This window comes from Lates calcarifer, linkage group LG7_2 (genome assembly GCF_001640805.2).
Source record: "Lates calcarifer isolate ASB-BC8 linkage group LG7_2, TLL_Latcal_v3, whole genome shotgun sequence".
NCBI lineage: Eukaryota > Metazoa > Chordata > Actinopteri > Centropomidae > Lates > Lates calcarifer.
Window position 1 is genome coordinate 5,234,212 of NC_066854.1, and position 26,420 is coordinate 5,260,631.

General features: G+C 41.5%; 1 protein-coding gene across 2 annotated transcripts in view; it reads left to right on the forward strand.

Annotated features, from left to right (window-relative positions):
• LOC108894877 (neural cell adhesion molecule 2) overlaps nt 1–26,420 on the forward strand; it is a 247,052-nt gene that overhangs the window by 148,555 nt on the left and 72,077 nt on the right. For both annotated transcript variants that reach the window (XM_018693503.2, XM_018693504.2), the window contains exons 2-3: nt 19,986–20,060; nt 25,950–26,156. In XM_018693503.2, coding sequence (XP_018549019.1) covers nt 19,986–20,060; nt 25,950–26,156 — 282 coding nt within the window. The remainder of the gene's footprint in view (nt 1–19,985; nt 20,061–25,949; nt 26,157–26,420) is intronic.

Consider the following 26,420-nt stretch of genomic DNA (forward strand, 5'->3'; position numbering starts at 1 on the left):
GCTGCATCAGATTTAGTGGTGCCACTAGGCTCTAATGAATTCTCCCTGCTCGCCCCCGCACGTCCACTGAGCCTCAGCAGCAAGCCTTTCCAATCGGCTGGGCTGCTCAGTGCAGTGCTATCGATAACGAGCCCTGGGGGGCTTGCCAGTGAGCACAGCGAGGCCCCGTAATGAAGGAGTCCAGGGCACTGCCGAGAAAACAGCTGGCATAATGAGAGGAGTGTGGTGGAAGCAGGGGTTGCTTGGGTCAGTGTTCAAGGAGGTGCGCCTTGAGTTATTGCAAAGACAAGTTCGGGGAGTTACTAAGGACGGGTTTGGCGTGGGAGATGCGTGTCGATATGTGTGCTCATACATGGGCATGTATGATGTAGGCCTTGTTTCCTGTCTGTAGCTTGCTGCATTAGGGCGGGCTACCTTTAGGCGATGATGACTGTCAGAAAGGGTCCTCCTCCATCTGTTCAAACATTCCAGACATAACCAAACATTTGTTGTTTTCTCACAGAGGGCATCAGTGGAATAGATTCAGCTTTGGCTCATTCTCTGTTGAGTCATCCCACTAGCAGCCTATGCTACTCCTGTCTTTTCAAGTCACTGCTGCTGTATTGTTTAGACTTAATGGTCTGATTAGTGATGTGCAACTCTTGAATGATTTGTTTCATCTTTTTAGTGGATTGGGATCTGTTGATTCACCCTAGTGAGTCGTAAAATGACTGATTGAACGAGCTATTAAGAGAATTGTGAACTATGTCGTGTCAATTGAACACTGCTAGAGGCTTGGCTACAGTTAATCATTAGTTGAAATTGGACAAGGAGTTCTTTCACAGTTTAATGGAGGTCTGCCCTGCCCTAGTGCCCTGACCTGGTGGGGAATTAGCTCACCATGTTTCTTTTATTTGCACAGTGATTAGACGAACACAGTGGTTAAAGGTGAGAAAACAAATAAGGATACAAATGATCAATTTTTGCACCTGAGACAAAACTAAACTCATAAAAAAAGTCTGGTCACAATGCAATTAAAAAAACAATAACCACATCATATTCACAGCCAGGCCATCTTGTGTATCTCCCCCTAAGCAGATTAAAGCCTCCATTAAAACATCATCGACCTGCAGTTTGTTGGGCTTTTTTTATAATTGCCTCTTCAATCTCCACACAGCACAGCTCTTATCACTGCTGCTGTCACACATAAAGGTCTGAGAGGTCTGCATGTTAATTAAGAACAAGTTTGGCTTTACTCCTTCCTGTTTTGGAACATGAAATGTCTTGGTAAATGCAACCAAACAGGACACAGCAACACTGATTTAAGTACACAGTGCCTATTTGGAGTTGTAGCAGTGAAAGGACTCCCTTCAATACCTGTACAGTATCCACCTGTTAGTGTCAGATCATTCAGAATAACAGCTTACAAGTACGCAGGCAGTAATTAATTTTGTAATCACTATCAATTATGTGGATGTGTCTCCCTATTGCGCTCCATTTTGCAGCATATATTTTGCGCTTTCTGACTGAAAAGCAGCCTCCCATTTCTTTCAGCACTCAGAGCATGAGATGAAATTATACTAACAGATGATGAAAGAGAAATGTTTGATGCCGATGGAGGTTCTGAAATGAGAACCATCAGGGAAATAGAGTACGTAGGCATGATCCTGTGAATTAGGATAAAATGGAAATCCATCTCCGTGGTTGTTATCCATTTAGCACAAGCTGAATTGAAATGGGTTAAAGCTTTAATAACCTGTTTAAATCCCCACTGTGCTCTGCCAACAGGCATGCATGTTCTATTTTGACAAGTGTCAGCTTAGCAAATAATCCACAACAATCAGCCTGTAAACTTAATTATAGTAGGTTTATCAAATGGTCTCTGATACCGGGAGCAAGGCTACCTCATATGCTTGCTCTGCAGGCCTTTGCTTTGGGTTCTCTTTCACAGGGGAAAACACTTTGGCCATTTGCAAATCTGGAGAAAGAAATAGCTGAATTTATTTTTGAACATTTTGTCTAAAGCACACAGTGAACCAGGCTTACTAGAACATTAAGAATGGTATTTACTTCTCATGCTGCTGAAGTGCATCCACGACTCAAATTGAGGCATAATGGTCCTGTTTGCAGTGCATGAGCGAACATTATTTTGTCTGTCTGGAAAGACGTGGGCTGCCCATTTAAAGGCCCCTCGCAGCCATGGATCAGCAGGCTGTCAGGCCACGCTGCAGTAACTCTGCTGTAAGTATCATTCACCTATATTCACCTTAATTGACCCGCTCACAGGGCCAGTTCACGGAGGTTGTAGTCCAAAAATATTCATGATCTGCCATGGGAGCCCACAAATTCAGAAACCTGGAGGCCCTTCAGACTCTTGACCCAGTAATGCGTCCAGGTCATTTCAGGCCCTTCAGTATTAGCAGGGTCAAGAGAACTAAAAGAGGGACAGTTTGATCTGGCCTGAGTGGTGAACTTTATGCACTGATTGTGGATTTGCTCACCATCTGAGCTCAGAATGTCAGTGCATTTGTGGTCCCGTGAGCACTCGGTTGATTCGGTTGAGTCATTGATTATTCTAACCTCATAGAAAATTATCATCGAAGCACCAATCTGTAACTTGTTTCAAACACACAAACGAGATTCTTGAATCAATTTCAGCGTGAAAACACATCTTCCGTGCCATCAATTAACTTCCTTTGGCAGCATTGCCCTTTTTGGATAAAGGGCGCTGGATTGTCATTGTAAATAAGAATTTGTTAATTAATCTGAGCTTTCCCATCCATGGACTTTAGATGATCCTCTTGGAGCTAAGATGCTTTTCAGAAATGGAGGCCTGTACTGTGTGAAATAAAAGTCAAATACAATCAAAGGATTGTGTGTCTGGGATAAATGTATACTTTCTTAAAATTGCCTTGTTCTAAGAATTAACATTGACTTGCTGCATACAAACTAGCATAAAGATTCATTTTCATTTCAGCTTCATTAGCAACAGCTTATCCATGTGTCAGATTTCATTGATTTTCAGCTTCAGCATGATGAGTATCATACAGTATTTCATTTCCTGCATGGTTTGGTTTTAAGCAGTGGTTTTGATTTGCAGTAATCTTGACACTTTCTGTGTAGAACAGAATCCAGAATAAAGCTACAGTATCTTGCGGTCACCATTGATCTACGACACTGAAACCAGCGATAACACCACTACCGCATTACTGCCTCAACAATCATACACAAGCTCTTTCTTATTGATTTGCATAATATATAAACACGAGCTCTTGTAACGCCTCTTCGCCGTTGTACACATACAATACAGCAGTACACAGCTACAACATGTTATTGCCCACGTTTGACTGATGGATCTCTGTGGTGAGAAAATTCCCATTAGGTATCGTAAGCTGCGGGCGAGACTGCTGCTGCTTGTTTGGAAGGAGTGATACTCTTCCAGAAGCCTATCCAGCAGGGAAGGGAGCTGCCATGAGAGAAGAATGCATGGGACAAGACCCAGTTTCTATGGAAACAAAAGAAATCTAAAACAGGAGTTGGGGGTGGAAAAGGGGGATGAGAGAGAAAGAAGAGGAGGAGGATGTATTGGAATGTTTTTTGGAGATAGATGATCTTGAAAGGAGGTAGTGTATGTGAAATGCTGCAAATCTGGGCCTCCCCTGTGGTAGCCAGTGTTATTTATTCATCAGTCGTATGCATGGCACAACAGCCCTTATAGCTGCAGTTCGTGGCTCCTTTCAAATCCAAACAACATATCAAAGCATGTGCAGAGCTGATATGGACCTAACCCACTCCTACTGATGTTTTGAACCATATGCTTTGCGCTACAATTCATCATTACGCTCAACAGAAGTAAAGCTTTTGCTCTGTTAAAATGCAGGGACTCAAATTCCTCCTCCGTTCCCTACGATCAAGGAGCTTATGTACAGCAAGCACAAACATACGACCAAGCCCAGCCAAACTATCAATTCAAGCTGTCATTCACCACACCTCCAGGCTGCATGTAAACAGAATTTCTTAAAAGCAAAAAAAGAAAACTTAGAGAAGAAGGATTCCAGGCAACAATGGCAGAAAGAACAGGCTCAGTATGAATAATTAAATAGGCTGTGCCGTTGATAACGATGGTGAAACCGCAGCTCATTAACACTGAGAAGTTAGACGAGGGATGACTGGAAAACTGAAATTGGACTCTCTTTCTCATTGATAATGGAAGTTATTTTTGCCCCTACAGTGTAAACAATAGCCGATACAATGCAGTGTTGACAGCCAGGAACTGTTGAAGTCATAAATTTCACAAATGGTAGTGCTCTTAAAAGAATACACAAGACACCTATTACCCATACTGTTTCATTGATATATACGTTATCAACAAAGCCTCCAGATTACCGCTTTCTTAGAAACCCTCCACAGGCCCTGATGGTGCAGCTCATTTCCAATGCTAATCAGAAGTGAAGAGATTGTGTTCTCTTGACTCGTTTCTGCTCTTTTCCTCAAACAATTGTTGCATTGCGTCAGAGTCGCCCAGGATGCCCATTGTCTCTAGGCCACTGTGGCGCAGCTGTGGGAGCCCACTTTGTCCCCCCCCACGTGGTCCGACAACAAACACCATTATCAACAACAACAACGCCAACAGTGGGGGGAGAAAAAAAGCAAGTAAACCCATTGGAGAGACTGGGGACACATTTGCATCTTCTGCAAACCCAGCGGGGACTCCATCTCTAAATGTTAGCACGAGCCTTTGCCAGCGATTGTGTGGAAACAGCCTCCACTCAGTCGTCAACACAAAGGGTCGTCACAGTCAGCTAACTCAACGCTCACCCACCAGCCACCGTATACAATTAAATGCAAAGTGGGAAATGAAAAAATAAACAACAGAATAGCAGAGCACTTTCATATGAGTGTCTTCTAAGAAGTGCTTTTCATTAAAGGGGGCTCTGAAAATATAGTTCACCATGGTACTTGAATGGAGTGGTTCCACACATTTGTTGTTAAGTGTTGTGATATAAGTGTCAGATGTTTTGTTTTGCTTTGTCCTTTTATTGTAGCATTTTTCCAATGTAATATATTGTTGATTGACTTGATAGAAATGCTTACTGTCTCCACCAAGAACAGGTGATGTTGGCACAGAATGCATAAGAGAAGATGACTCATGGTTCATCTGCACCTTTGGGTCAACATATTCTTTCCCTTCTGATACTCAGTTGAATATGTATTTTCACTGGCAGCAGAAGAGTGAATTGAATGAATGCTGTCATGGCATTTAAGTATATTTAGCAGGTGTGAAAAAATGTCTGTGGATGCTGATTGTAATTTCTCAGATTCCTCTTTTGTATGACCCATGCCTTCAAGATTATAGATATAAACAGAAATAAAGTACTGCTTGGCAGTGCTGATGCTATTTGCTACACTTAAGAACACACCCACATCAACAGTCAAGAAGTTGTAAAGAGGATTTGCTTGCTTCGAGTTTATCATAACACCATATAGACAGTATGGCAGAATAGGTATCAACTGAGTCACCCGAACACTGTAAACATTCTCTCTGGTAGCAGGTTGTAATACACCCCAGCAGCAGACCAACTTTTTTAAAAATGTGTCCCTGCAGCAAGCCAGCAGTCGCTATGGCACAGCAGCCACCAGTGACTTGCTGTCCTCGGTACAACAGCTACAGTATATATGTATCTTAGTGGGAAACACTTAGCAGGCTGCCAGTTGATGTGAGGTGACGGCCACCGCTAGCTTCTACTGCTGTGACCCAACACTACATACACCCAGTCTTTCCACCCCCCTCCTCTGCTAAACCGCTGCCCCGCTGCTCTGCTCCCATTCCTCTGGTACTCTTTTGACACTAGCCTGCTGACACACATGTCACCTTTTGCTGTTGATCACGAGTAGCAAAAATTGTCAAAATGGATGTGAAGCATTTTTGGATGAAGCTGTATCATCTTTGTGCCAAGTCATTTCCTGTTGGCTATCAGATCGGTGCACGTATTGAATGAACCCTGCACTGTCCTCTGCAAAGGAAGACTGGCAACTAGTGAATGCGGGAACCCATCAAAGTTTAATATCCTTGACCAGGATCAAACAGACCCTGATATATGGCCTGAAAGTGTGTGTCATTAACTCGAATGAGTGGAGACGAGAATCGGGGGGGCATTTTTATGAGCACATCCAACCCCCTCCTCCTTCCTTTCTGATTTAGAAAGCTGACATGAGTCAGTTGGCTCTGGCAGTCCATTAAAACTGGAGTACCTGCGCCAGAGCTGAGCTGTGATATCCTTCTTCTGTCTTTGGAGAGTTTACAGTTAGCAATGGTGGAAATTGTTATAATTGTCACCACTTTTTGATACATGTCTGTTGACTGTGAAACACTTTATTTGCACACAAACACAGCAAAGTTGGTACATCTGTGCAGTGACAGTGCTTATGACATAGGCTGTCACTGTCCCAAAAGTTATCATTTTTTTCCGCATGCTCATTTATATTCATTTCCTTTTAGGTATTTTCCCCAGATTCAGTTTAATCAAATTCTGTTTCTCGTGTGAACATTATTGAAAGCATTTCATTTGCCAATTAGCCAGCTGCTCCCCAGTTAAATAATGAATATGCTAATTCTAAAGCTGGGGGATATGTTGTCTTTTGAGTTACAGCAGCGACAATTATCCAAGTCAGGGATACTCTCAGTGGTGTGCTATATGTATACTTATAGTGTATTTGTGTGTACAGTCATGTTCATGACATACTGTAGTCACATACTGTGTCTAGGTGTTTATGTAGGACAGTATGTGATGTATCACTGCATGGATAAGTCGTGAGTTTTTGCCTTGTGCCTGTGGTTGTCAGTGCAGCATATGTATGTGTTTAAATGTCTATGTGACATACATGTGGCATGAGGTGTGCGTACTGTTTGTTCAGGGGAATATTAGTTTTAGAGGAATGCCTCCCTCCATGCATATTGATTTGTTTGCCTACTTTTATCTCAGTGGGGAGCTGAGTGCATGTTCCTGACAGTTCTAATTGAAAGCCATGCGGAGCTGAGCCTATGTATGCAGATACACACCCTGCTATCATCCATCAGTTGGGGGGGTGTGGAGAGGAGAGCTAGTGTACTCACCCATGAGCTCAGTGACAGATTCTTCTTTAATGTGCATACTGCAATACTCAGTGCCACAGCTCTGTCTGGAGCGATCATTCAACACACATGTACTGTACCTTCACACACAGTGATCTGTCAGCCTATTAATTATAACTGTCACCTACTTAAGGTATGTGACAGCTAAAACGCCCAAGAGAGCCTGTTTATCTGTCTCTCCATGCATCCATCCATTCATCCATGATTTATGAACACAGAGTTTATACTAATCAATAGGTTTCCTTCATCTGTAACATTTCCCTTTTAATTTGCGCCAAAGTGTGGCCATCTTTGTTTATTTTCAAAGATACAGAATCAGATTGAATAATGACTTGACCTTCAGCCACACCACTGGAGAAGCCTGTCGCCCATGGCAACTGATTGAAGTTTCTAACAAATAATGATCTGACCAACACCCAATCTACATGAAAGTGGGATGATTAGCGTTTGGTTTAATAAAATCATACAAGCCTTTGTGGAGCTTCAGGCAAATCAAGAGATGCTCACTATTGGCTTTTTAAAAATGTACAGCAGTGTTCAAGAGTGTGTTCAATATGCCAGTTTACATTGATCTGATTTATGGTGCTCTTCAAAGTCACCACAGTCACATGAACACTTTTCATGGTGGTTGTAAATTATCTATTAACATAATGGATTACCAGCACTAGGAGCAGAAATGTTGGTCTGTCACTGTCTATCCAGTACTCTGGCCTGGGCTTAAATATCTCAGCTTTTGGAACAACAGTTTTTTATTGCCATGAAAATGTGTTAGGGTTAGGGTCATGCTCCTCTGTGCAGACATTGAAAGTCAAAGATAATGGATTGACACACATTTGATTAATCCCACTGATTTTTGTGATCCACTAACCTTTTATCTAGCGCCATCATCAGGTCAAAATTTCAATTTGTCCTGTTTGATTTATGACTAAATACCTGCAAAACTACTGGCATTCCCTATGGCCACAGGTGCACATTGTGTAGTGTGCTAATTGGTAAATGATAGCATTGTAACAGGCTAAACTGAGGTGGTGAACTTCATAAATATTACCTGCTAAAGTCGCGAGCTGCGAATTGTCACAGCAAGTATTTTACCATGCTGATGTTAGCATTTAGCACAATGCATTGCTCTGCCTGAGTACAACCTCACAGAGCTGTTACCATGTCTTGTTTTATGTCCTCCTGCACCTTCTGAGGATGACTGCAGTGATTTTGTCTTAATGTTTAAAATAAAACCAAGAAAAATGAACAGGTCATAGATGAGCTAGGTAAAGTATGATAAATACAGTCCTTTGGTGTAGTTCATATTTAAATACAATTTTTTTGTGTTGTTCACAAAAAAAATTAATGGCAGGCTGATTTAGCCCGTTTATCCTGATGTAGACATAATGTGTAGCAGTGGTGGAGGGGTCAGGATGACAGAGGGAGAGAAAGTTTTGAGTAATATTTATACTGGCGTGATTTGACTTGATGGTAGCTGGTCCTGGCATTCTAAATTCCTGGTTGGCCAGGCCACGGTGACAGTTGGTGGCAGCTTCTGTCAGGAGCACCGCATGGACAGCCACGAAACTGTCAGAGAGAGCAAGAGAGAGAAAGAGAGAGCGAGAGAGAGGGAGAGTGAACAACAGACAGACATGATATCCGAAAGGAATCAGAAAAGGTGAACAGGCAATTCATTGCACAATGAAGCAAGAAAGGGGAAAGATGAAAGGCTCTGACTTGAGTGAAATTAAGGGTGATAGGTAGAAAGGGAAATAGAAATACAAAAGTGTGCTGGAGTGGGAGGACTTGGACAAGCTGAAAAGTGAATAATACAGGTTGAGCCTTTGAAGCACTGATCTTGAGATCAGAGAAAAGAATGACACTAGCTCAGACTATGACTTTTTTTTCCTCTCTTTTGCTCTGTCACACCTAATGAAAAAATTCTCCACATTATTAGCCTTATTCTGTATAGAAAAATTAACATTTTACTCATTATTGGTAGATTTTTGAATATAGGATAAAATTAATTCATATTAATATTCTGTACATGTCAGGCTATACATTGTATTTTGTAGCTGTAATGTGAATGTAATTCAATTCAAGTGCGTACAGCTGCACGACAACATATCAAATCCTACCTTATTCTCGCTGTGTATTCATCGCCAGTTCAATGTAATTGGGATTTAGAATCCAATCCAATTCATACTTAAATTGAGAGCATAGCGTTATCCCCTTCAGTAGCAAAATTCAGAAAATGAATGTAATTCAGTTTACAATGCAGATCATTTAGCAGGGAATTCCAGCTTTAATGGTCTGCACCACTATTGTCATGGGATGTAACCTCCCAATTAGGGAGAACGTTGACCTTAAACCCTTGGATTTCATTGCAGAAAGGCCGAAAGAAGACATTTCTGCCTTGTCCCACTCCCGCTCACAAAATCCCCAGAGTCTCCTCTCTCAGGCCTGGCAGGAGCCAGTGACCTCTCCTTTGTGACTGAATTAATCCGCAGGCCTGAGATAATGGCCATGTCACAGCCACCAGCAGTATGTGGCAGGAGAATAACCAGCCCACCACCGTGCCATTTCAATCCCCGCGGCAATGATCGCTTCGCCACAGAAAAAAAACATGTTGCTTCGCTCATTCTCTAGCATGCATGAAATGAGAATTAAGATTACAGACCTTACAGGCGTAGCAGACAGGCGCACCTCGTGATCAGTTTCGATGGTTCTCTGTGGTTTTTGGTACAGGAGGGCTCTCTGAACATGGATTCTACATTAAGATGGAAATGTTTTGAGATATTTTACAAGGTGGTGATTCTATAGTGTTAGAAAATTGCTTGGATATGCATCACCAATATTGAAAAATCTTGTATCTTGGCACATTAAAATTGTCACAAATGTAGTAGAAAATGTAGCTATTATATGTTACCAAGTCTCTTTTGTAGTTGAATGCGGCAACAGTCAGATACAGTCTTTGAGAATGTACAATTGCACTTTTAAGGCAGTCGGACTGGCAGAATTGCATATTTTCAAAGTGGGCCTGACAGGCCAGCCAAAACCAAATAACAGTCTCTGTCCACAGAGCACAGAGTAGCTCCCAGTTGGGGATGAAAGCACACTTGTGTATATCTTTCACTAGGAGACAGCGGAATTGTAAATCTTTACTTTGTGTTGAGGACTTATGTTTGAGCTGTTGTTTGAGTACTGTGAGCATTTGATTCTCAACTGCAGAAACAAAACGTTTCATACCAGTGCAAGAGAAGGAGTGCAGTGACGGGAGCTCTTATGAAAAATCATCTGCTCCCAAACCCTTGTTCCATAAAAGTAAAAATGAGTCTGAATTCAGTGCTCCTCAGCTCTCAGTGGAGATCAGCGCAGATGAACTTGAGATCTCTGGGGAGGAAAGGAAGCTGTACAGCAAATCAGAAGCTGAGGCTACTTTGTGACAAAAGAGGACCAAAGTGTAACCAAGTCCCTTAATTAAACCACAAACTGTGTGTTCATTACAGCTGGGAAATTTAGCAAGTTTGCTCTTAATTGAGAATATGTGTGAAAATGTGGTGTGGCTGATCATAAGGTCAACACTCATTCTGCTTGTGTCCACTTGTGCACCCACAAAACTCCTAATCATTTCCTGTGTGAATACTCAAATATTGCACAAAAACATACTGTAGGTGCAATAATGAGCTGTTATTAAAGTTTCTGCCCCAAGTGTGACAACCAGCACAAGTCTACTAGCAAATGGTCTGCCACCTGCAGTAAACACTGTATTATTTTCTACCCTGTCACTTCATATGTGCCTGTCCTTTCTGCACCACACACTGCTCTCTCTGCAATGACAAGCTAATGCGAGTGAACCAGAATGATAATTATTGTGATTTGTTCACTCTAAAGATGTTTATAAATGGAATTATTCCCACACAAACAGCTGGCGGAAAAGAATAGCTGAACAAAGAAACAGATTACTTCTATTTTTGGTTGCCCCTGCTTCTTTTTTGGAGTCGGGAGAGGGAAGAGAAGGAGTTGGGTGGAGAATGGTGGAGAGCATCAGCAACAGCAAACCTCTTTCTTGCTTCATGTTTTAGTCAGTCTTGACGGGCAAAACGCCTACATACCCTCACTGGAAGGCTCTTTTTGCTGCTGACAGTAGCCTAACATAATTCTTGGTGTTTGAGGCTGTAACGCCTAGTCATGACACTCATCCTCTATTTGTTTGATTGCGTGTCCTGAAACTGTCATTTACCTTAAAAGATGGCAAAACAAGACACATCAATGTGCAAGATTTGATACAATAACCTCTTTTTCATGTAGAAATGATGATTATTTGTGTTGGTGAGTTCTGTGTACACACACTGCATTGCTCATCTGTCTGCCTTTTTTTTTTTTTTTTTTTTTACAAATGTTGGACCTTCAGCCTCCCACAACCTATGAGACTTCCCTCAGCAGTGCCTGGAAATCAGATACTGCCTCCAAGGCCTTTAGGTTTTATTACTGAATCACTCTTCACCGAACTCAATCGAGTCACCTCCTCTCACAGTGGCAGAAAGCCTCCCATCACTCGTGGGTTCGCCCGTCTCAGCGTGCTCAAAGAAGTGCCGGTGAAATAATCAGCTGAGCTCAGCCGGACCATTCACAAGATCAATATATAATGTTTGTTTGAATGGCAGGATATTTTGAATTTCACAGGGATCATCATAAACAAACCTCTCGCCCACCTCTGCTTAAGTCCATTCACTTGACCAAGAAAAAACACTCCGCCCCCATCAGCTCCAGACTATTATTGGAGAAAATGTGAGGGGGGAGAAAAAAACACAGCTGCAGCAGTCATAAAAATCTGTGGCAGCTTATTAAACCAACTCTTAGCTCCTGCTCAGAACCATGTGTTCCTTCTTACAACGTAAATGACATTTCTGTCCAAGCTGCCTAGCCTCTGATGCCATGTATGCCGATGACATTAACCTACGATTTTAAAATGTTTTTTTTCTGTTGACCTCCGGGACACTGTTTTGAAACTGAAGTTCACAGTGAAGCATTGCAGAGTGACACCAAAGTGGCAGGAATGGCCTCTCATCATTAATATATATTTAATTAGCTTGTCTATATTCAGAAAAATGGCCGGTCATTTTAATTGGCTTTATTACTCTAATCATTTGACGGGAACCTTTTCGTCTTGATGGATGACCTTATTAATACGTAAAAGAAACTGCCACAATCCTTGGAAACGGAGCAGCTCAAGTGACTCATTAAGACTGTCATTGCTGCTCCACTTATTCTGCGCTGTTTATGTTAAAAGCTTACCCCTGATCAACACATCATTTGCATTTGGGACTGACGAATGATGGAGCATAGTTTTAATCAAGATCTTTAAGCTCTACTTTGATTTAATAGATTTTGTTTACACTTTACACACTTTGGTATGGTATAAATATTACACCTAGCCCTGTGGGGGAAAAAAAAAATTGCAGCATGGTGTGAGGAAAATCACAGTGTGTGAGTGACATACCTGGATTTATTGTAGCCCCAGACTTTTCTCTCAGCTGCTTGCTGATGTTGGCGCATCTTGAAGAAACCACACTCGCTGATGTTGCCATATGCAGAAACAGGCTGCAGCCTGAGGACAGAGGGAGAGAGAGGATAAAAGGGAAGAAATCGAAAAACACAAATGGTAGGGTGACAGAGATAAGAAAAAAATAAGACTAATAGATTAGACACAGGACTCAGAAGTGCAGAGAGGACAAGAAAGAATAGAAAAATATCTTAGAAATGGTTGAAGCTTCTGTATAATTTTCATTGGAGCATGATATTTTGGAAAAGGGAATTGGGATAAGGGCATTATCTTGCACCTATGTTTGCCGGCCCTATTTTTCTTATGTTTCCATAAATATGAACACAATATCTGGGCAAATGGGATTTACTCTATCACAGTGTGATGCTCCAGTTTCTGCTCAATCTGGGATAGAAATCATCTTTGTGATGGAGGATAAAGAAGACAAGGGTTATGAGACAATACCTAGGTCATACCAGAGTCTGTTTGCCTGGGTGGTACTGTGAAATGTCTATGAATATTTTTGTGTTTGCTGTTTTACAGACTATACTCTAAACATGTGGATTTGCATGTCTGTCTGGTTGTGTGTGTGTGTGTTCCTGCTAAGAAATCATTTTGTGAATCGCTTCCCCACACTTTCCAGCACCTTCGACATATACAGGCTCTGATTGCAAGGTAGCAATTGAAAGTGTGAATTGAAGCCGTGGCCCGTTAACCCCTCTTATTTCTATCACGGCTGATGATTGCATTGCCACTTGGAGCTCAGCTTTTTCCCTTCTGGCAACTTGTCTGCCCTCTGACACAGCCTCAATTGTCTGACTGGCTTTCAACAGGTTTAGCGTTCGATTTGTGGACAAAACGATCCTTTGGGAATATTACTGTCATTGTCTTGCAGTTTTTCAGACTGACATGACTTCATACCTTCTAATATTTTACGTTTTCCTCGTGATGCTTTTTTTTTTTTTATCTCATTGGTTCTGCAAATGAAAAGATATTCTAACACATACTTTGACAATCTGTGTGTTAAAATCTTCATGAATGGACAACACAGTTAATCTCCAAAAACTATTGTATGTGAAGTCCTACATGCTTCAATGCATAAAGAGCCTCATACAGAGGTTGAGGGACAGTTCAAGAAGATGCTTTTTCTACCAGGGCTCATAGCCCTTTATGAAAGGGCTATTTAAGTATTTTTCACATATTAGAAAAACCCATAAAGGTTTCCTCAAGCACCTTTCCTTTTGCAATGTAGGTTGCTAAATGGTTTTCTTTGGATCTGAGAACCCCCAAGGATCACTGACATTTGATCTGCTTGAACTATTCAAACATCTCCAGTCTACCACTGAACTAAGGTCATACTTGAGCCTTTTAAATGTTTTATTAGAATGATATTTAGCAAAACATAGTTCATGTCATAACCTAATCTTAAAGTAATTCAAACTATTTCTGAATTAGATCAACCAAATGTGTCTTCAGTGTCATTTTGAAACTCCTTTATTTCCAGCTTTTGATCATAGAAGTAGAAGCTGATTATTCCCAGTTGTGAGTAGGAAGAACTGAACAATGGGAACTCTGTGACCTTTAATGGACCTTGCTTTAGGCTTTATCATTATCATCAGTCTAAAATATTTATTGGCCCAATAAATGCAAAGATTCACAAAGTAATGCAAAATTCATTCAACATTAGCGTAACTAATAACTTTCATTAGGAAGTAAAAGGTAAAGCCATTCAGTATTTTTAAGCAAAGTCACACACATTTCGGGCACTTCTGAGCATATTTTTGTATTTTAACTTTATGAAAAAAAGATAATTTAGTTAATTTACTGAGTGGCCCAGGGGCTGACTGCATAATTCTCCAGTCTACTAATATGATGAGCCACAATGCCAAAATGGAGGGGGGGTCAAATTTATCAAACATACAAATGCAATGAAGCCTGCAAGCTGAGTTTGTATTGTCATATAAGTACAGTAGTGCTTCAGATGTCCTCGAGCAGTATGCATATTTTGTTTACTGTTTTGCAATGACTTTGTTAATAAGGAACTGAACTGTAACCGTAGCAACTCAAGTGTTGTTGTTTTTTCTATTTCCAAAGGAAATGTGTATTTGCATGGTGCTGCACGTGTGTGTGCATGACTGGAGGGTTATAGTTTTGGGATATACATAGAGAGAGGTCCATCATGGCCACCACAGCCTGAGGCGTAAGAGGCTTAAGGAAGGAGACATAAATCACAAAGCAGTTGGTGAGCGAAAAGCAGAGATACAGAGAAGGTGTGCGGGAGAGAGGGAAGATAATAGGTAGCTGTGGGTTGTGCCTGAGACTGTACACGTGGCCTGATACTGTATGTCGGCACGATTGGATATGGTTGGATGAGTAGAACCAGCGCTCTGCTCGCCTCTTCTCCCCCTCTCCTCTTCTCTCCAGCATGAAAGCAGGCTTGTTATGCAGCCAGACAGATACAGTATATAGGAGTGGGCACACGAGGAGCCAGATTGGCAAACAAACAGGCATGCTTTGACAGACTACTAAACAACTTCAGGTGAATCCAAAGGCAAAGTTGGCAACAACTAATTTGCAAAAGTTTACTATATGATGTTAAATCAAACCTCCTAATGTTGTTATATGAAGTAACACCACTGTCCTTCTACTCACAGCTTTCTGCCTTCACCCGAGGAGATGAATGTGAAGGAATTTTGAAATATTGTGTGTTGCTATGAATAATAATATTTCTCTCATCTACTGCGTGTCGCCTCATAGAGTCAGTTTATCATTGGAAATGGCTCATCACACATCTCTCGTCCTCTCTATGCATCAAAATGTAATTGAACTACATTTCCCAGCATTCTGTGCTCCATATAAAAGCCTGAAGGGTTATTCTGTGATACAAACTAGAAACTGAACAGAAGAAGAAACATAAAGATCTTAAAATCTTGGGTCTTATTTCCATAATTTTAGCCAATAGGCAAAAAACATGAGCAGTCAAATCATCAGATAAGTCAGCCAAACTTATCTGGAAAAGAAAACAAAGGCAGTGGTGAAATTATTACCTAAAGACTCCACCGTAACAAAATTTAAAGACCAAATTTCATATTTTTTTGGTCTAATGTGCTTGCCGTACATTGCATCATACAATGTGTTGTACAAATTGTCTCTAAAGCCCTTTGCGACAAATTGTGATTTTACAGTGTTATCATAACCAATTGAAATGAGAACCAAAAGTAATATATGTGTATGTACATATATATATATATATACATATATATGAAATAAACTGGAATTCCTGACATCTGCACCATCCCTCTGTACCTTGTCCCACTGCTCACCTTGGAGACTGCAGCTTTAAAGAATGCTGACTGTTTCTGAAGCTAATTTCTTACAGGATATCATTTTTTCAGCCTTCGCTAACACCTTTGAAGAAATGCATAAGACACACAGGTTCAGTTGAATACAAAACATAGTAATTAGTATTTTATCTTCCACCGTCTTTTGCTCCTGTTCTACCCACTCTTTTACTTCTTGTCTTCATCTCTCGCTCTGTCTCTGTGGTTCAAGGGAAGAATTCCCTTCAACTCCTCCACAAAATCACAGACAATTAAAGCAGAGCATTTTTTGCCCCTGGGCCTATCTGCGCTGTGTGCTTAATACATTTACACACGGACAAACACACTCATAGCCTCCCACAAACCCGCACACACACACACAGAAATAAAGATATACAGTACACATACACCCCCACACACTCTTATGTACAAACAAACACACAAATACATGTTCTCTGTGGTGCATTTTATTTGGCTATGGCTTTAATGGGGCTTTTAATGGAGTACAGGATTACAGAATCACATTCTTCACTCCCTGCCAGCTGATTGGACACTCCACTCTCCACTCTGTCAATCAAACATTGGATTTAGCCTGCTGCTAAGTGCAACGGTGCGTTTAGCCCACTTTAGTCTGCTCTAGATTTAGTCACACTGACTTAGCTGCTGGTAAGTTTTGCACACTGTTGCACTGGGTCCAGATGTCACTGAATCATGTCACCAGGCCAACTCGCTCAGCATCTCCTCCACCATGACCTTAACGACCTCCATTTGAGGAATGTAATGATTTGGCATTGTTACAGGAAATTTCAAAACTTCAAATCCAAAACAAGTGTTGTGAACTGATGTCAGCAAATTGCACACTGTATGCTCTTTTTTTGCCAAACTGGACAGTTGGAGGTATCAAAGGGAAGATCTAACAGTGATTAGTCCAGCTTGGACAGAGTGCTGACTACTACTTAAATCTGCATTAATAGATTTTATGGGCCTGTTAAAGAGTAGTGGAAACAAGCTGTAAACACAACGCTGACACATTATCACCCTGTAAAGTTGGGTGAGTGGTGATATGGTGAAAGTGTTGGCAAACGGTTGCCTTTTTACGCATCCAGCAGGCACAGAGCAACATTAGCATTCCTTTGGATTCATGTTTCTGGCAAATTAATGACTGTAAATCTAAAATTCACTAAACCTGTAGCTCTACTTGTGGGAAATGTTTGGCTCTTCAGCTGCTAAGTCATGAATTAATTGCTAACTTTGTCTGACTGCTGTTTGGTGCTAGGCAGGTGGCAGGAGTTTTTTGTAATGTGAGTCACCCAGAAATATCAATCTAAAGGGGATTTGAACTAGCAGTCTTATGACCAAAATCCTGCTTCTGTAACTTTTTTTATTCTTTGAGTTTTGGATTCTATAATTGATTTTTATTCAAGCCTCAGTGTTGTTAGGGTGAGCTAGCAGGTCATGTATGGTATCGACCATCTCTGACACATTACAAATGGCAATCAATGGTTTTGTTTGTTGTCTTATTTTCTTGTCTCCAATGCCTCTCAGAGGAGCTAATAATTGGAGCTGATAATTGCTACCAGGCTCATAACATATTGACCTGAGCTCTGTAATAAGCAGGTGAACAAGACCGAAAACATTCCATTTCTGAAAATTGATATAATTAGCATGTCTCTTTGTGTCCCCAGCAGGCGAGGCAGTGTTGAATAAACAAATTCTCCCATGTCATATTTCAAATCCAGTCAGCATTCTCATTAAAATGTCAATGTATACTCACTGTGGGGACTGTTGTGTATTTCAGCTTAAAAAATACCAGCTGAATGGTTTATATTTTCCAGGCTGAACTTGATTATATGATTAACACCGATGATGCTGGCAGCAGAGAAAAAGCCTATTTTTCTTTTTCCTGCTGGGTTTTGTGAGCAACTTATTATGCAATCAATCACATGCAGCATGAACAGACCAGGATCAATTAATAATTGAAAACCGTTAAACTACTTGAAGCACTGATTGGAATCTGCCTTAAGTCAGAGGCAGGCATTGTGGAAGGGCACCAGGTTAAATAGACATGATTAATCAACCCGTGAACAGTATCTGCATTCATTTGAAACAATGCATGCTTTTTTTGTATGTGTGTAGACAGTAACTGTGTCTCAGTGCCATTATACATCCTAAATATAAGCAGGTTTTGAATATACAGTGTGTTTATATTTGAAAAATAGAGACAAAAATCCTTCTACACAAAGATGTTGCTTGATTCTTGAGTGTGCCATTGATGGGGAGCAGCACACAGCTGCAGCAAGTGATTTTATTGTGCTTTTTAATGTGTGTGGATATATTTGTTTTCATGTATGCCAACATAAATATATCCTGCAGTGTACATGATATGTACAGCATGTGTGTGTGTGTGTTCCCTGGAGCCTCTGCTGGTAACTGTTTAGCGCTGTAATGGTCGAGTTACACAGCAGAAGTGATCAAATACATTGATAAAGCAGCTCTTCAGCCTCATCATGTAGCCTCCTTAGGCGAAGGTGGCAGTGCCCCTCTACTGCCATCTATAGACAGCCTCAGTTCATGACAGATCCCAGTGATAACTGCTAGAGAGCAGCCTCACTGTGATGCTGCTGCTGGCTGCGGCCATCTTCCCCTGAGAAGCAGCAGATAATCATTTCATCATTTCCTCAATTATTGACAGGCGCCCTGAGCTCCACTGTTAAGTTTCCAGTGTTGTAGAGAGAATTAACATCCATTAGAGTATTATACAATATATGTGTGTGTCAGTGTCTGTGTGTGTGTGGTTGGAGTTTGATCCTAACTAGACTTGCAGCTCTAAGGGCTACGAATGAGGAGCTCAGATATGACAGGCTCATCAAATATCTCGCTTCCCTCAGTGCTGTGGTGAGGCTGCCGCTGTGTCGAGAGTCTCTAGCCTAAAAATGACCCTCTCCCTGCTGAGTTGCCAGTCATTACTCATCACATTAGACATCTAGACACATGCTCAGCTCCACCTTGCTTTTCTGCCATTCAAACACTCCCTTTTCTTTGTCTGTATCCAACTCTTCTACAGCATTTTATTGTCTTCCTCCCATTTGACAAATCCATGTCAGCCAAGATCAAGTCACAGTCTTATTCAGCTAACTACCTTTCACTTCAGCCTTACAAAACTTCCATCGGAGCCCCCATTGTGTGGCATTATAGTGGCACTTACAATAGACCAGTGCAGACAAATGGCCTTTGATTGTAGCTTGACTCTGCAGATTTTGTGGCACTGGCACCACCTGCAAGATTTTGGTCCATTTTTAGGGTGTCATTAAGGTGAATGGATGTGACATTTCCAGTTAGCTGTTTTTCTGCAGTACAGTCAGGGAGGCTCTCAGTTTGTTAGAGCCTTATACGACAAGCTTTTGTCACCAAAGGGAAATACCAGTGCTACTGAGTTATTTCTTTCTTCTTCCTGCTATTTCCTAGCTCCTTAAAACCCCATCCCACAGTTCGCATACCATTGTCAAGAGTAAGGCTGAAAAGGATCCCATTCATTATCAAACTGATTGACAAGCTTGTCACAAACACCCATGTGCATATTAGTAGGTATCAAGCCAATCTGTCTCAGAGCTGTGCAAGGGAGTTAAAGTTTGAAGAAAAATGTTAAAAATGTTCTTTTCAGCAGGGACAATATGTCTTATAATAGCAATAGTTTCCAAACATGGGTTATTTCTCAGAAGCTTCTTATTTATATAGAAGGATATTTGCATGTAAGCTGCACACTGACTTTCATTTAAATGCAGTAAATGGTGACGTACAACAGAAAATAGTCCTCAGATAATAAAAAAAATCTTGTATAAAGAAGGAAATGAGCCACAATGCTAAGGATGCTGATGGTTTTTGAAAGCAATTTTGTATTATTATGTCTCTAGTCAGCAAATGGTGAAAATCCTTTACATTCTGTTCTATTGTAATAACTATTCCATTTTCCTCTTTTCTGTCTGTTTTCTCTGTCTGTCTTTCCCCCTCCCTCTTCCGTTCTCTATTTCAGCCGCCCTGCAGGTGTCCATATCTTTGAACAAAGTGGAGTTAAGTGTTGGAGAGTCCAAATTCTTCATCTGCACAGGTACAAATGCCACACATTATCATTTTTATGTGGATGTGCTGTATGTGTGTGTGTGTGTGTTCGGAGGCAGGTCAGAGATGCAGCAGGGGGTTTTACATCAGCGCTTTTGAAGTCTGTTTGTTGTTGATTGTACATGCTGTCCATATGGTGAGTGACTCTTTGACCCTACGGTGACTGGATCCACGCAGGGGACGGCCCCATCCCTCTCGTCCCTCCTCCTCATTGTCCTCTCTGAACAGTATATCAACACTCAGCCACAACAGAGAACCTGACGCCAGTGCCAATGGCTCGGTAGGGTGGCAACACACTCTGGCAGGCCAGGCCCGCCTCCTGCTGGCTGCCTCTTCTCTCCTGCCAACCTCACTCAGCGTGGTTCTAACAGCCAAGGGAGTAGAGATGCGCTGGGAGGAGCGCTGAGGTCTTACGTGAGCTGAAGAGGACAGAATGGGAGGTAGCAAAATAGAGGTGAATGGAACCAAACTGGCAGAAATTGAAAGGCAAAGGTAGAAGCTTTCACTGTGAAAAAGCTTAGAAGTGAGAAGAATAGGAAAAGGCTTTGAGGAAACAGAGTGCTAGAGGTGGGAGCTAAGTAGCCACCATCCACCGTCAAAAGTATGTGGGAGGAGGTGTTTGTGTCACTCGTTGGTTTCTCTTGCCCTTCTCCACCACGGGTAATCGCACCAAGCCTGATATTTTATTTATTTATTTATATATTTTAACCACATTCACACACAGTCCTGCCAACTGGAGTGGGCTGAAAAGCAGGGGCAGAACAGTCAGAGGCAAAAAGCAGAAGCCAGGTAAAACTGAAGTGAGCCTGCAAACAAACAAATGAAGAGTGGGTCTATTAAAGTGATGTTGGCTTTACATTGCTGCGTCCCTTTTGTGTGAGTCACGTCCGCATAAATATGGAGGAGAGAGAAGAAAGGAACTGAAGGCACAGACAGGCACTTATGCTGTATGTTGATTCATGGGTTCAAGCTGTTTGTAAGGAAAGGCAGAGTACAGAGGTGAGTGTGTGCTTTTCAAAAGAAAGAAACCTGGGTGAAATCAATTTCACTTGTTTGATACAAATCTTTCTTGTTCCAAAAGTTTGCCAAGAAGAATTGGCAGCAGGGTAAAATGATAGAGTGCCTTGTTTTTTACCTCTCTCTCATTTTTTCCCACTTTTCTAAAACAATGTTTAAACAAGCTTTTTTGGGTCAAAATGAGGTGAAACACCGGTCAACATTGTAGCCTGGAGGAAGAAGACATGTATTACATCCGTTTTGAATCCAGCTGAATTCCTTTTTATGCATCATCAACTTGTCTGTTCCCAACTCTTTCTTGTGTTTCTTTCTACAGTCCTGCTTAAAATGCTTGAAAGTTGCTCAATATATGGTTTGAATGAATAAATAAGCAATAATCAATATAATCCTCTAAAGGCCCTGGTAGTGGTCCCATGTGACAACAAAATCTTCCTCCAAAGTTACAACAACAAAGTTTTTGGTATTTCACATCATTTCTTATGTTTTTTTCCACACATCTTACTTTTAATAAATGATGCCTAATTTTTATTATTTTTTAATTTCCAATCTTTAGCTTTGAGAGTTTCTTATTTGGACATGGTATTTAATGTTCAGGGGAAATATGACTAAACAGGAATGACAGTCCTTCCTCACAGTCCTTTTAGTATCATACCACAATATTTCTCTTACTAAGTACAAAGGACAAAGCAGTAACCAGTGCATTTAGGATGGCTGGGCATTTTCTCAATACTCTGCTGAAACATGAAATGCGCATTGTTGAGTTTTTGCTACAGATTAAATTTCCCATAAAGACTGACTATGTGCAAACATTCTGATCTAATATATGTCAGTCACATAACCTCTAAACGTTCTGAGTTTTAATTTCAAAATCCCTTTTATCTGCCCTCTCAGAATGAATGATGTGCCTTCTATTAATCGATTCTTGCTTTTACAAGAAAATGTGAGAGACGTCCCTACAGCAGACTTTGCTTTCATTCATCACCTCTCACTACAAAATATCTCCTTTTTTTTGTTGGTTTTATGCCTTCACAGCGAAGGCATAAAACGTATACAGTATTTTGCAGTGAATATTTGAATTGAGGCCATGGCCTGGCAGACAACAGAGAGAAGGCTGAAGGTACAAGGGGCCAGGAAGAGAAAAGATAAACAGTAAGAGAGAGAGAGGTGGAGAGAAAAAACTGGTGAACTGAGCTGCAGAGCAGGAAGGATGGAGGGTCAGCTGCAGAGACTGTCTTTAGAAAATAGTTGGGCCTGAATAGTGAATATTTTACCCATTTGTTTGTTTCCATCATATGGAATGCTCAGGGACATCTTTATTATAACTGCATACAATGAGAGTTATGAGAAACTCCTGCAACAATGTGCCTGTCCACAACATCATTATGGTGTATGCTGAGTAATGGGTGACAAATACAAAATGCAACGTGTCCTGTTAGATGCGAGCCTGCCACAACCCTCCAAAGCAGCTTCAGTGCTCCTTGGCATAGATCCTACAAGTCTTCAAAAACCCCATGCCAAAACATTTTGTTTACAGCACAGATGCCATGACACAAAAATCCAACAAAGGCAGGAGGCATAAAGCTGACCAACATAAGCACTGCATGAAAATATGCAGCCCCCTCATTCACCAGTTAAGTTTTTAAAGCTATAAAATCCTTCCTCAGAGTGATATAAACCAACCACTGCACAGTTCTTCCATCAGATGAACCTTCACACCCACTGATTTATTACACACACTCACTAGATGGTATGTCATTATCTCACTGATATCTGATACAGTGCTCGCACCAACACAGCCCTCTCCATTTTATTAACACGGGGAAGTTTTTCCATCTGAATATCAGTCACTTATCAGTCAAAAATATCCCATCAGTGTTCAGCTGGGTTGAGATGTGTTGATGACTTGATTCAACTCAATTTGTTGGGTTCTCCACTCATACTTAAATGTCTTACTATCTTTATATTACCGAATAGAACAACAGGCAGTAAGTAGAAATTCTAATGTCATTACTGTTATTCATGAAATTTTGTTTTCTTCAGCACTTCCTGAAATACTCTTTAGTGCATATTTTTGAAATCACAAGGACAACAGTGTCAGCAAAAAATGTCACCAATCATAGAAAACAAGCACATAATTATAAAAGCAGTTTTCTTCTACTCATCTTTGCATTCAGTTTAAGAATGGCCAATCAGACCTTGTGCTAGAAACCAAACTGACAAACAATTAAAGAAAACACTTAAAGCTTTTTCTGATGTAAAATTGATCTCGTGTTGCCGTTAGCTGAGCCTGCGTTTGTGGTGTGACAAATAAGGAGGTGGATAAACTGCTGCTTAGGTGTGTGTTTAACCTCCCCTATGACTGAAGTGGCAGAGAGCCAGACAAGTGTTGGCTGCAAAAGAAAACAAAGGTGGCTGCAAAGGCAGGCTCAGTAGTCAACCCAGATCCAACAGCTATTGTGTTTCCATGTGGTTTTCTTCAGATATGTATTACTAGAGCAGGGTAGGTCACATTGCTTGTCCCAGTGGACGTTCACCCACTGGCCAGATATTACAGAAAAGACAGAGCTGGAAAGAGAGCCCTAACTGGTAATTTTGACATCATGTCAAGCTAGATGCATACACATGCTGACCAGTGTTATTCTCTCCCTACGCAGTTCTTGTTTCTCCCTCACTGTCTACTTCCCCAGGGACGTAAATCAGTTACTACCATGGCTCCAGTGCCAGCCACCACAGGGACATGAGAGTGTTTTGGCTTGTGCTCGGCTAATTTTGGAACCAAGGGGCATGTCTATAGTCAATAATCTGCTTTGTGCAGGAGGCTGAGATCTCTTCAGTATTTCAGGCACCTTATTTTGCTCCCTCACTGCTAAGGATCATCAGAAGCATTGTCTGTGACACGTTACAGATACTTAGTTCCTTGCCTTGGTCTTATTTCCATGTGCATTTAAAAACGAAGGTGAAACACAGCAGGACCGTCGGTTTTTTGGCAGTTAGAAAAAGCTGACAATCAGTTGTTGCTGTGCAGACATTTTGCTAGCACCTAAAGTGATCATCATTGTGTTACCACTCTACCTTCAGAGTCAGTCATTGAGTGTTCTCTCTTGCCAAGAATCAGAAATAATGGCAGAGCTTATGCAGATTTCAAGAGCGGTTTGACAGAAATTTCCACCAGCTATTCATCCAGTTGTAAAGACACACAGAGGGAGGCAGGGCTGAGCGCTGAAAACAGGGCAGCACGTTACACACTCCTGTCTTCTCAGATCATCTGTGAAGCAAATAACCTGTCACCATGCTAGCTGCATCAACTTCAACATATTTAGCTGTCTCTGCTGTCAACAGACTGTAAAATGGTAGGAGGTGATAACGTTGTAATGCTAACAGGTATAAAGGGACGCCTGTAGCGATGTTAGACACTTATCTGTTCCCCACAAGTACCCACATGAACCACGAGGCTTCGGTGGGAAGCCACGTGTGAAAGAAAGCAGAGCGAGGAGGAGAATCGTTTGTACTGTAACATCATTTCAGCAACACTCATGTTTGATTGCCTCATCAGATTTGTTCTCCAAGAAACGTAACAAGCAGCACATGCCAAGAATATGATGCTGATGGTTGTTTGAAACATGGTGATGATGATCAGTGTTAGCATGCTGGGGTGTGAGCTGGAGCCTGAATGTTTTTAGAAAGATGCAAACAGGCGAATTTGACATCATTTACATTTATGTACCAGTGTACTATCAAACTGAGAGATTATTATATTGATGCCATAATCTATTTACATGACTGCATGTCCTGGACAAAGATGCCAATTATCAGCAAAATGCACCAGCTCCTCACAGTCACACCTGGGAGCTGTTGAGATGAACCATCGCAAACCTCTGCTGCTGACTGCTGAGCAGCTGGAGGTTAAAAGCTTTGCTCAAGGGCATAGTTACTGAGGGAAAGGAGAGCAGTCAAACTGCCTCCTCTCTCTGGGATTAAACATGTGTCTCGCAAACTTGTATTACCTCAGCTTTCTCTTTCTCCTCCTGTTTCTTTTGTCTCCTTAATTAAATTCAGAGACCTGTTTCTAAGGGACTGGTCAAGCCTCTGTCTATCTCTCTTGTTCAAGGCCTGCTTTGACTGATAGATAAGTGATGGCCTTCCTCACTGACTCTTTTATTTGTAGAATTTACAGGCCAAGGGCACCTGCTGCTTGCAGATGGCCCTATCATGTCCTTCAGTAGCCAGTAATCACAGTTCAAGTTAGCATGTAATCAGGACTACCATTTGTGTTTGTGTTTAGTGTGCTCACATGTGTGCATGATCTTGGAAATGAGAGTGGAATTCACAGCCTACATATGTCCTTGTTCCTTTACAGACTTATTAGCTATGTAAATCCAAGATTATGACATAATCATATAATTTCAGGCCGTCTGTTCCCTTGACTAGTTCCAACAATGCTGGATAGTCCTCAGCTGTTGAGCGGAGTAAAGCGAACATACCAAGAAATAACTCCAACTCTGCTTACTTCAGAAGCTGGAGGTGATTGGCTGCCTATAAATCAGTCAGTGTGTAGCAACCTGTTGGCTTCCCCTCTCTGCTTTAGGCGTCTCTGTAGACTTTGATCTGTTTAATGAGAATGAAAAACAGTCAGTTTCCTAGGGAGTTGTGGGTAGGGGACAAAAATATTTAGCCTCTACAACAGACCTACACAAGTAGAAAACCAACCAGCAGTTATGAAGTGGATTTGTGCGCTGCAGGGTGACCATCTTTCAGGCAGGTAGACATGATCCTGACTTGCCTGGTAAAAAGGACTCAAATTTACTCATCATAATCAGTTTATTCTCACTCTCTCTCTCTCTCCCATTGACCTTCTTCCTAGCTATTGGCGAGCCGGTGAGGCTGGAGTGGTACAACCCACAGGGCGAGCGCATCGTGCCCTCCAAGCGGATGGCACTCCACACGGAATCATCACGATCCAGGCTCATCATTTACAATGCAATCATCGAGGACGCGGGTATCTACCGCTGCCAGGCCACAGACGGCAGCGGTCATACCGAGGAGGCCTCGGTCGTGCTGGAGATCTACCGTAAGCTTGACAGATAACGTGCACAAACATACACTTTTACACATTTACCTGCAGATGCTCTGTGTTTGCCTCCTGAGGAGATTTAGACATGAGGACATGAAGAGAATAAACCTCTCACATTAGTCTTTGATCACAGGGATAGCCAGCTGATTCATATTCCCACCCTCACCACAGCCACAAGCTGTTAGAAATGTTAGCTCTATCTTATGTGCATGTGCATTTTAGGTCCATGTGTACCTTTGACTTTGTGTGTGCGTTTGTGTG